Source organism: Thunnus maccoyii, chromosome 18 (genome assembly GCF_910596095.1).
Source record: "Thunnus maccoyii chromosome 18, fThuMac1.1, whole genome shotgun sequence".
NCBI classification, from domain to species: domain Eukaryota; kingdom Metazoa; phylum Chordata; class Actinopteri; order Scombriformes; family Scombridae; genus Thunnus; species Thunnus maccoyii.
The window spans coordinates 13,178,102-13,190,601 of record NC_056550.1 but is presented as its reverse complement, the minus strand read 5'-3'; the positions used below and the strand labels follow the sequence as shown (position 1 = coordinate 13,190,601).

Below are 12,500 nucleotides of genomic sequence, written 5' to 3'. Positions count from 1 at the left end.
AACACTGTACCAAAGATAAAAGCAATAAGAATTTGAATTACAAAAAAAAAAAAAGATATGGTATAAGGCTATTGTATTTGTGTGTGTTTGTGAGGTGTTCATACATATCCAAGCTTGGTTTGATCTGCAATCTGCACCTGTCAAACATAGGACTCCCCCCCCCCCCAACACACACACACACACACAGAGAGGGACAGTAACACGAGCTTCTGAGAGGTGCTATTAGAGGCTTTACGACTTCCCCTTCTTCCCCCGAAGCCTTTGGGTGTGTGTGTGTGAGCGACGAAGTCCTGCACAGACAACCACGCCCCTGTGAGAGCGGACGTCACACATTCCACACAAGCACACACACACATACACACTTACACGTATCTTAGCAACACATGCATTCAAGCTTAGTGAAATGACTATGCCAGTAAGACACATGACTACGATACAAGGTTTATCTTCAGATGGGATAATGTTTTGTTTATGGACCTCAGTTTCTATGTTGTCTTCATAAGGGATTAACAACTTTGCATAACAGCCGAAGTTGATGAAGTGTGACGAATGACTTAAACTTTTTGATTGCTGGTTAACAAAGATTAATTGTGTATGAGAGAGAGAAATGTTTCATTGAATTTCTCCTTTTCCCCACTCTCTCTGTCTCTCTCTTTCTTGCATATCTGTACTACTGCATGAACTCTGATCATCTCTACATACCATGTACAAGGTCAATGTGAGACTCAATTGTCAGATGAGCTGATAGAGAGAATGCTAAATGGGTCGTCCATGTCATAAACTCATCACTGGTAAAAAAAAAAAAATTCCATCTCCATTCTGTGGTCAAAACCCTGGTGCATGGTATGTACACTCCTCTCTTATTTTGCCTCACAGAGATGACAATTAGCATAGCCGCATGCAACACCAGTACTGTAATGACTGACATGATGCAGATCGCAAAGAAAGATGCTCTCAAAAGCTTTTCATTACAAGGGGATTTAAGACAACTCTCAGTTCAGGGTTGGTTCTTTCAGTCTGGGTGAAAAATGATGCAAATAAGCCTGGTATGAAACTGTAAAAGGGAGACCATATCGTGCAACTCTCCCACCAACGCCAGTTTATTGAGAGCAAACTTTGGTGCGGAATGTTCTGCAATCATTCCTGCTGGCAGTGAGGGTAGTGGTATTTGGAAAACGGTGCTGAAAGAGAGCTCTGTGCTTCTTCTTCACCTACGGCCTCTGTTCTTTATGGTTCTGTGAAATATTATCAGCTCTTTGTAAAGACAGGTGATATGTAAGCACTGTTGTAAATGTTCCCACTGTGTGTGTGTCTGTCTGTCTGCACGTCTGTGTCTCAACTGATGAGTCCATTCTCAAAAGATAACAGTGACAGGTGTAGCTGTACCAGACAGTGGTGGAAGTACTCAGATCCTTTACTTAAGTATTAAGTATTTAAAATATTATAAGATTGAAATATTGACCTGATGTCAGTGGTGGAAGAAATACTCAGATCATTTACTTAAGTAAAAGTACCATTACAGCAATGCAAAAGTACTCCATTACAAGTAAAAGTCCTGCATGAAAAATCCTACTTAAGTAAAAGTACATAAGTGTTAGCAACAAATGTAGTTAAAGTATTGCAGTAAAAGTAGTGGTTTGGTCCCTCTGACTGATATATTATTATATATGACACCATTAGATTATTAATACTGAAACATCAGTGTTAGAGCAGCATTTTACTGTTGTAGCTGCTGGAGGTGGAGCTAGTTTGAACTACTTTATATACAGTTAGCTAGTTTAGTCCAGTAGGTCCCAACCTAGGGGTCAGACCCCTCCAAAGGGTCACCAGATAAATCTGAGGGTCGTGAGATGATTAATAAGAGAGGAAAGAAGAAGAAACAAAGTTCTGATACACAAATCTGTTTTCAGTTTTTGGACTTTTTCTCTAATCTTTGATTTTTGGTGAAATATTGGATCATTCGAACATTTATTGAAATGAAACCATGCAAGAAGTCTAGAGGGAAAAATCATTGTTTGGTGGAGCTGTTAACAACTCACAGACATCTGTAATGTGACCCTGACTACATTCTGCTTTTTGTAAGATGTCACAAGCCAAAAAGGTTGGAAACCACTGGATTCATCTTTAACAATGTGTTGTATTTTAAAAGCTTGTTATATTATCCATTGTGTCAAATCTTCATCTGAAAAGTAACTACAGCTGGCAAATAAATGTAGTGGAGTAGAAAGTTCAATATGTCCCTCTGAAATGTAGTGGACTGGAGTTATAAAGTGGCATCAAATGGAAATACTCAAGTAAAGTACAAGTACCTAAAATTGTACTTAAGTACAGTACTTGACTAAATGTACTTAGTTTCTTTCCACCACTGTGTAGTGGGTTAGGTTAGGTAGGGTTAGGGTTAGATAGGGTATTTGCATTTGTGTGAATTAATATGTATCCATTGTGCACATGTGAAATAAAGAAGTCATACATTGCAGCACTGACCTCAGAGGCTGCTCATGAGCTCCAGTGAGACTTGTGGGTAAATTTGTGGTGTCATAGTGGAGTTGGGTCATCTTTACTTAATAGTTCATTGAGAAATATACTCCATAGTATGTTCTGTCCTGGTCTCTTACCACAGAGGTCAGAGTACAGACTTATATATATATATGTGCAGGTGTTCTTATGTACATGAGAATTATTTCAAAAGGTGTTATTCTGTGTATGGTCATACACTTTACATGCTTATACGTGCATGTATTTCAGTGCATATATATCAGTAAAAATGTGTCTTTAAGTTGCAGTGTGTACTATGCATGCATATATGTATGTGTGTGCGTCAACTGGTCACACGGGACATTCGGCTGAGTGACCATCTTAGACAGTGAGTCAGACAACAGTAAGTGACTCTAATCTGGGCCACAGGGTCTGGGAAAAAAAAAATCAACTTCCATTTGGTTGTCATGGTGAGTCAGATCGAATTATGCAACAAGCAGTGGAAAATGGTTTTGGAACGAGAAAGAAATGCAGGAGAAGGAGAGAAAGAGCTAGTGCCAGCTGATCCGTGAGGTATCAGCTTTACCCAGCTTTAACAGACACGTTGGCGAAGAACAAATTTTCATTAACGGCAACAGTTACTGCAAACTCGTTCACACATAAAGGTTTGACAGTTTGACAGTCCTCTGCTCCTGGTCAATGAGATGCTCTGCCAATGCCTTGCCCAAGGGTATTTAGATAAGTTCTTACGGGCAAGGAAAGTGTTCACTTTCTCTGCCCATAAATTTTGTCATTTTGAGTGAAATGTCTCAATGACTATTGGATGGATTTCCATAAAATCTGGTACACACATTCATGTCCATCTCAGGATGAATAGTAATAACTTTGGTGAGCCTCTTACTTTTCATCCAGTATCATTATCAAAATTTTAATTATTTATGACCAAATACCTGCAAAAATAATGACATTCCCATCAACCTCAGCTACTTTGTGTTTAGTGCTAATTCTAGCATGCGAATACACTAAACTAAGATGGCAACCACGGTAAACTAATACCTACTGAACATCAGCATGATTGTCATTGTGAGTGTTAGCATTTTCATTGACGTACAGCCTCACAGAGCTGCTAGCTTGGCTGTAAAATCTTGAGTATTGATTCCCTCAATGAGTCCTCCTCTAGTCAGAAATATATTTCGCTTCTTGTTCCTTCACTGTGATGTTTCAGCTTCACTGTGCAGAATGATGTATGGGCAGAGTTTGTCACTCGAAGGCTGTTTTCACATTTGTCTGCTGAAAGTGGAAAGTTTCTCTGTGCTTAAGGGATGAGTGGGTTTAAGGGATTGGCCTACTGCCATGATTTGTGACGTCATAACTAGCTTGGAGTCAGTCGTGGTCCAGTATGCAACTTATAAAAGTGTGATGTGGAAACTTGAAGCCTGCACTGCACATAGACTGAGAATGGACTTTTCAGTGAAGTAAGAGACATATTTTGTCCAGAAATTAAACTTCTGAATTGAACAATATTATTGCATATTCATAGATTCTGATTGTTTCAATGAGGGAGAAGGAGGAGATTTTAAGGATTTTTTGAAGGAATTTTAACAGTTAATGGTAATTTTTATTGTGGAAAAACCATATCAGACACAATTTACTACACCAAGCAGAGGGTTTTTTTATGTCTTAGAACATGACTGGAGGGAATCTTTAATGTTTCATGCAACTCAGTGGAGCAGAATGGTAGGTAATGTATATAAATAGATATCTTGCTTGGGGGATCTCCAGCAGTATTGGGTAGCATTGCTAAAGAAGACTGAACCAGCAAACTTCCAGCTAGAAGGTGGCCTCCCTAATCAACCTGTCAACCCTTCACCCTCTCCTCATCCTCAGTTCCACCCTGAATTAACAGCTTCCAGCACTTTCCCCCCATTCCCAGCCTCTTCTTACCCTATCCACCCCCTGATCCAGTCCTGGGACATTTGAGGTCATAACTTTTCTACACCTCACGCACGCTGGACCACTAGAAACCAGTCCAGAACTCAGTCATAAAGTCCACAAAAAGATCTGCACGTCCTAACTCAAACCAGCCTGCTAGGAGGCTCCGAAAGGATCCACTTGACTTTGACTGTTCTGTCCTTATTTTCTCCTTCCTGTGCTCTCTCTCTCTCTCTCTCTCTCTCTCTCTCTCTTTCTCTGGTATTTATGTGTTGGCAGTTACCGTGGAGACAAGACACACAAACACTGTGGCGGTAGACAGGAAGTGCTGTGGAACCACAATGGCGTCACTGCGGCTCTGCACACCGCTCTCCTCTCTCTCTTTCTCTGAGTCTACCCCAGCCAGCATGCATGCTATTATCCTTAGCAAGCTATATGGAGACCACACCACTCTCTCTTTCTCTCTGTGTTCTCTCTCATTTCTCTCATTATTATTAGCATTGCTTTTTCAGCTGTGTCTTCCTCTCTCTTTCTCTCTCTCCCTTCAACTTTATACCACATTAGCTGCTTTAGTATTTGGAAAATCGCTGTCTGATTTGCGGTGTCTGGAATGCCTGGTGTTAGCTGATGTGCTGAAAAGCTGTTGAGCATCGACCCTTTCAATGTTCGACCTGTCCACAGGGCGTTCACTGTCGAAAAGCTACTCCCCTGTTTCAAAACTGGGTCAAGAATGTGTGTGTGTGTTGTATGTTTTGGAGTGTGCTTGTTTGTGAGTGGTTTGTGAGTTTGAGTTGAAGGGGGAGCAGGAAAACATCAGTGTGTGTGTGTTTTTGATCTGTAGTTGTGCATAAAACTATACATATATAATGTATGCGGTTGTGGCTTTACATATCCTGTACGTGTTCCTCTTATATGATCAAGTGAGTCAACAGGTGAATGAGTAAGAGGGCAGTGCCACAGAGAGAATAAAGGAATGTGTGTGGTCCTATTGCAGACTCTTACATCAGACTGGCAATAGTGTACAGTGCACATCCCTCCTGTTCTCCCTCTGTCTTTTTTACACATCCCAACTCTAAATATACTCCTCTGGAAAAACCCCTTAAGAAGATACCGCCCTCTCCCACTGCACATGCTAAAAATACCCAGGCAAGACCACCTTTACAACCCCACCTCCTTGCTCGCTTTTCTTTCTGTCTGCATTCCCCTCATTCGCTTGCCTGCTGCCCCTCTCACTTGCTCTTGCACTGAACGCCAGTTCATGATCCTACACAATCCCAGCTCTCTAACTCATCATTGTGTAATGTGACTCCTTTCTTTTGTTTTTTTCCCTACTCATTTAATGGCCTTTTCTGCTCCAATGTACCTCCTCCTTCTATCTCTCCCCTTTGTGATAGCGGCGCCTCCTTCCAATTCCCCGAGGCTGCTTACTGTTTTTGCTGACACAGACAGCCAGTCATCCATCCATCCATCCATCCATCCATCCATCCATCCATCCATCCATCCAGGCAGCCAAACAGTCTGTTGACTAACCAGCTGACCACCCGGCCGGCCGGCCGGCCAGCTGGCCAGATGAAGAGCGCTGCAGCTATCGGGGTCTGGCTGCTGGTGAAACACGGTGAACAGATGAGTTCTCAGGACACACAAACACAGAAGAAGCAGAGATGGATTTTCTTGCAGTGAGCTCATAGCATGGGAGCAAATCACGGAGAGAGAAGGGAATATTAAAAACAGATATGCTGAAGTTCACAGTGTCATCTATCTGTCACCCCTCTTTGTCAGTTGGAGGATAGAGGTTGAAACATCAACACAAGTTTTTGATGGCAGTAACATTGACATTGATTACTATATTAATAATTGATTGTGCAGACAGTGCTGGTAGCATGTCTATGTGTGACTGAAAAAGAGGAAGAAGAAACAGAAGTGAACCATCAGGAATAATTATTGAGAATGAGATAATGGTGCAACTGGCCTATGGACACATTTTTCTTTTTTCATTTAGGGAACTGTTAAAAAAACTAGTGTACTGTACATGGAAGTGGAGTCATTTTCTGTTTTTGTTTGTGGTGGTCAACGAGAGAGGAAGCCTATCTGTGGCCACATGGTGTTTCTGTTCCTCTCCTCAACCGCTGACATCATCTGGAGTGACACACAGCCGGGTGACTTCCTACATCCCATTAATCACTTGCGTGTTAACAGGCGCACACACTCTCCCCAATTCCTGTACCCCTTTACAGCTCTACACCACAGTCCGCCCTGCCTCGTTAGCTTCCCGGCTCCAGCATTGGCCTCTAACGCTCTTTCCCATCTGCCTGCCCACTTAGTGCTGACCTTTGACCTTCCTCATTCTCCCTCATAAAACCTCCAACCACCATGCCGTGCTTTCTCCACCTGCTGCTCACCTGCCGTAGGGGGGGAGGCTAGATGGAAGGATTAAACCAGATGGGAGATGATGTGGCTAAAAACATGCTTGTAGAAAAATTTTATCAAGAAAGGCATCTTGTTTTTAACTGAACCCTCATTTAAAGTCAGAGCGTGTACTTTGGCTTTCCTGCTCTTAAGTTGTGAACCCCCACAAAATATGCGAAACAATCCACAGCCGTTGGAGGGCAGGTGATATATCTATTGTGTTATCTCTACTGCGATAAACCTGACATGAAGGATCATCAAGTGGGCTGTGATTGGCTGTTTTGCACTGAACTTCAGCCATTGGAGATGTAAAGCAAGAGAGTCAAAGTAGGGGAAAGTTGCACTGAAAGAAAGTAAGAAAGGAAAGAGACATTTATATGATTTGTTCTAAATTATGGAAGTGATTTTATTTAATTAATAATTAAGATACTATTGATTATTTCTGTGTATTACATTTTGAATTTGAATTGTAAATATATACAATATATAAATAGTAACTAAGCTGATCATTATTTACTGTATTAGTACCAAGGCTTTGGCAGTGTATCATGCCATTAAAGCTGAATTTAACTGAATGGAAATGGCAGGAAAAAGATAGAGAGAGAAAAAGAGAAAGGGAGTCATAAAGCCACTGGGTGGAAGTGAGTAGTCAGCTTTGTGAAGTGGAGCAGTGAGAACTTGCAGTATATCAACTTTTATGATACTGTAAAAACACATATTCTTTGCAGTGAGAATAAATGGTCTGCTTAGTGGTCTGTTTTCTGCTGTTATATTACATAAGATAGCTCTCTCTCTCACACACAAACACACACACAAAGAGCCACTCAGTCAGGATCAACAGTGGCCAAAACACACATTTGGTGTGGGATAAGCAGTGGTCAGTAACTGTATGTAAATCATAGTGTACACACACATAAACCTGCCGCCTCATCAGCGTAGTACTCAACAAGTCATGGGAAAAGAAACCCACCAGTCAGAAGGGACGGAGATGACGAACATAAGGATAATCTTGCTTCTTATTTTCACAATGCAACAACATGAGCTCTGTAGTCAGATAACTCTAAAAGACATACACATCCCAGCTCAACTTTGTTAAACTGGTTACTTTTTTCCAGTTTGTCACCCAAAAAAAGTTTGCAAAATCAGATAAATGCATTCGTTTTTTTGTGCAAAACCAGGTGGCCTTACTATATGTGTAGGCGTCAGACAATAAATGGGTGGTTTAGCAAGTTAAGCCAAGGTGTGCACAAACTGGGTGTGTCTGTGTGTGCGTTTCCGCTAGCCCCACCCATGCAAAGGGTGCTCTTGGGAGAGGGTATGTGCCCGTACTCGTGCCCTCTGGCTCTTCGGCTTCCCTCCATTTTGTGGCTTGCACTCTTCTGTCCCAGCTCTTTGCTATTTTCATCTTTCTAACTTTCAACTTTTCCTTTGCTTTTGTTTCTTTCTTGCTTTTTTTTTTTTTTTCAAATCATCCAACTCGTTCCCCTCTCTTTTCTTTTTTCTGCCCTCTCTCGCTCTCCCTCTCTGTGCATGTTGGTGTAGCTGTCCTTATTTGGCTTCCCTTTGAGTGAGTGGGAGTGTGAGTATGAATGTGACTGTGTGTGTGTGTGTTTCCTCCTGACTGTGAGTCATTGCTTGTCTGACTCACGAGCGCTAACAAAAACACACAGTTGCCATGGGGACGCTCTTATTCCCCCCACCTCCCTCATCTCTCTCTCTCTCTCTCTCTCTCTCTCTCTCTCTCTCTCTCTCTCTCTCTCCCCCTCCCTGTCAGTCTCTGGTTTCTCTCTCCTTGCGGGCACCGCTGCATCCTAGGCAGCCCTGGCACTGGTAAATGGGTGCCACTATTAACTTGGGTGGGATGATGGTGGCTGGGGTGGGGATGTGGGTATGGATACTGACAAAGATCGAAAGGATCCAGAGACACAAAAACAGAATAAAAGTGAGACTGCAAAACCACAGGCGAAAATTGTTCATACAGAAAACTTAAATGAAAGTCCAGGAAGCTGGAGGAAAACAGAAACCTAGGGTGCGAGACAAGCAATCATCTATCATCAATAGTAAGTAGAAATGCCTGCAGTGGCTGAGACAGGCTAAACAGAAAGTGCCCACCTGTGGCTCTATTCTCTGCTTCTGTTCTTTTGCTTTTACTGCTCTGAAATTGCAGACTGCTTTGAACTGGGCCTGTCCTTTGATGTGCTGGCGTCACTAGTCGGCCTTGCCATAACCTCCAGGGAGCCTGATAATGTGCCCACGTGTGGCATTACGTTTCGACAAAGATCAGGTAGGGCACTGGATGTACCCACAGGCTCACGCTACCATGGTTTGGCCTACTTCCTGGATGCTGAATGCTGAAGGTGCGCCACCTAGTGGACTAATAGCACTTTGTTTTTCTTTTGGAGAGATTACCTCTCTAAACACACAGATTTAAACAACTATTTGAGCTCCAGTTATGTTAAATGATCCAATATTTCATAAATTTGTGTAAAAAAATGAGTTTTTCTTGTTCCAACACATTATGCATCACTATTAACAATCTTATAATGTCATATAGAATACTATATGTCAGCCATTTTTCTATAAAATTAATACTTTCAATTTTTTAAACACATTTTTCTGATCATACTCCTGTACTTTTACTTAAGTTGACTTGAAATGCAGGACGTATTTGTAAAGGAGTATTTTTACATCGTTGTATTAGTTACTTTTACTTAAAGAATCTGAGTATTACTTTCACCACTGGATGAAAATGTGCAAACGTAGAAAAAAAGTCACATACTGCGTACCTCAAGGCAGACCATGGAGATACACATAAAAGCACACATACACACAAACACACATGCACGTTTGACCTCTGTTTAACCTCTGTGTGGCCTGAAAGCTCACAGCAGCTGGCTGGTGGAGAATTCTGAGAACAGGCTGAAACTGAAACTGTATGCCAGCATAATCCTCGGCTGGAGAGAAAAAGAGACGCGGGTTGAGAAGGGAAGAGGGAAAGAGGAAACTGCAGCAAATGAGAGATACTGTAGAAACAGCAAGTCCCAATAAAAAAAGGAGGAATGTGGGAGAGGGAGAGACAGCGAGTTTCAATCCCGCAAAGAAATTCAACACAAAGTGCTGCAATCCCACACAGAGATATGAGAGCGATGGAAAACAAAATGATGAGGCGAGACACAAAATAAATAAAAGATGAGATGACAACAATTTAATATATTCAAAAAACGCCATTGTCACACTTTATTGAAAATGCAACCTGCCATATATACTGTTAGCTTTTACTGTATATACATCAGCCATGATAAAAGAGAGTTTTTGTTGTGGGTGTCAGAACATATAACGCGAGCCCTACTGCACACGCATGGATGCTAGATCACAAACTGATGTTCAAAGATGAATCAACACACTCCTGCTAGAGTGTTTGCGCTGTGGAGCAAGTGTAAGAGTGTGAATGAATCCAAAAAAAAAAAAAAAAAAAAAGACAAGTTGTCCACATAGATGACATTTCTCCAACCTGCAGTCCCACTTGTTCTACATTCTCTACACACACACATTGTGCTCTAAATGTGTGTGTGAGCATGTGTGTGACAGCTGTCCCAGTGTGTGTAATAATCCTCAGTAAGCTCCATGGCTCCCACAGTCTCTTTCGCTAGATCCTCCGGAGCATCTCTGACCTCACTGTGTGCACTTCTCCTTCTCTCCCTCCACCACAAGCTGCAACCAGCTCGCACTCCGCTCATATTATTGCTGGTCAGATCCTGAGACTTGAGCCTTAACCTCGTTTTCTTTCCTGGCTCTCAAAAGCTCCATTTTGTTCTGTTGTGACAGATTCATTTCCTCATTGGGAATTAATAAGTTATTGGATTTAAGTGAACTCAATTGATCTTTTTGCTTGATTTTCCACTAACTTTTCCATTGAAACCACTGATAAAGCAAGATGATACTTGACCTTAATATATTCTTATCCATTTATTTTTTTAGAGATATTCACTGATAAAGAGTTCGCTGTAGTTGGCACTTAATGTTATTAGCTCCTCCATAAACTTCATAGTCAGGATGATAATTAATTCTGACTTATTACAGCCAGTACATTTTCCTTCCATTAAATCATAAAATACTTTCTACCTTCCTATTTATCAACCTTCTTTCAAATCTCAGTCATACATGTAAGTACTGTATAACATCACATTACGTCTGAATGATTACCTCAGTTATTCTTGCCTTCAGAGCCAGCTCACACTACTGAGAATAAATCTTCTTGGGTTTCTTTCCTCTGCCTTACCTGAATTTATTCTTGTTTCAGGGACATTGTGAATTGACACCTGGATAAACATCTACTCTGTTTTTTTATGTGATACCATAGGTGAGGTTTAAATGCTAAAAGTGGCCTCTATTTGTGGTGTAAGTTTGCCCTCTGCTGTACACATCAAGTCAAAAATAAAAAAAAAATACACCTTACACTGTTTGCCCTGAAAAACTTAGATCTTCCTATCCTCTAGGCTCCAGTTTCCATTATTTGTTTGTAATATATTTAATGTTAGTGGTGCTTCCCTTTGCATTGGAGCACTTCTGTGAAAATAAGTTAGTATGGATACATGTGTTATGACAGAATGCTAAGTGACAAGTCATCTGGTTTGTGACGTGGTCTGAAGATGGTCAGTTGATGAGCTCATGTACATGCAGGATACATTATACACAACCAGGCATTAACATGATAATTAACCAGCAGGTAAAGATTTGAAATTTCTTTTCTTTGTCAGTGGTTCCTATCAAACATCTGTGTGGACTGGAGGCGGACGGTTTCAACTCTTTCACAGTGATCTTCTGCCAACTTTGAGCTTCCTCTGACTGATGGGCCAAAACTCCCAAAATGTCCACAATCATTAATGTCAAAGTGTCCATAAAACTCCTTTAAAATGCAGTCCATGTTGATGTGATACTGTTTTTTTATATAGTTGTTTATACATTTTAAATAAAAAAATAACTCTCCCCCATGTGTTTGAAACAGTTTTGAAAGAAGTCTCTAGGAGTAGGGAGAATGGGATAACTAAAGTAGCGTAAAAGTGACGAGGATCTAGGCAAATAAGTGAAAAACATTTTTGCAATACTCCCATCTTACACAAGCACATGTATGTAAAGCTTTTAATGCTCTTCCTTCTTCTCTCCTAGTGCGATTTTAGCAAAGTAAACACTTCTTTTTGCTGTCAGTCAGTTGTATTGATGAGGAAATGAGAAAATAAGCTGTTAAATAGTCTTTGAAGTGGCTTAAAAAGTAAAATCCACAATTTTATCCTTTTGTCACATTAAATTCCAGGAACAAATGGTCATCTTGGTTCTTTCTGTAAGAAAACACCTGTTCTGTGTAGTAAGACGGACATTCTCCCACAGCACAACCTCATCCATGCGAGAGCTCTTATCTATGTGCTTTGGTGTTTGAAGTGTCATTAGAGGGGGATGTCTCAGAAATTGCTGAAGAGCTCATATTTCTTCATCCAGTCCATCTGCGGCGCTTTCTTCTTTTCTTTGGCATGGACCTTTATCTTTTCTTCTGCTGCCGTAGCGCTCAGACTCAGGCCCGTCTCAGCAAATGGGTCCAACAGCCGGCCGGCGTCATCGTCTGCCAGCTAGACAGGAGATATGAAAGACAAAGATGGATTGAGGGTACTGACTTTCATGTGAAGGACCAAAGA

The 12,500-nt window shown here is 41.2% G+C and overlaps 1 protein-coding gene across 1 annotated transcript in view; it reads right to left on the bottom strand.

The window, feature by feature from the left end:
• Positions 1–9,996: 9,996 nt before the first annotated feature.
• Positions 9,997–12,500, bottom strand: part of LOC121883750 (Na(+)/H(+) exchange regulatory cofactor NHE-RF2) — a 30,929-nt gene continuing 28,425 nt past the window's right edge. The window contains exon 6 of the mRNA XM_042392221.1: positions 9,997–12,434. Within this exon, the coding sequence (XP_042248155.1) occupies positions 12,270–12,434 (165 nt within the window). The 3' untranslated portion in view covers positions 9,997–12,269. The remainder of the gene's footprint in view (positions 12,435–12,500) is intronic.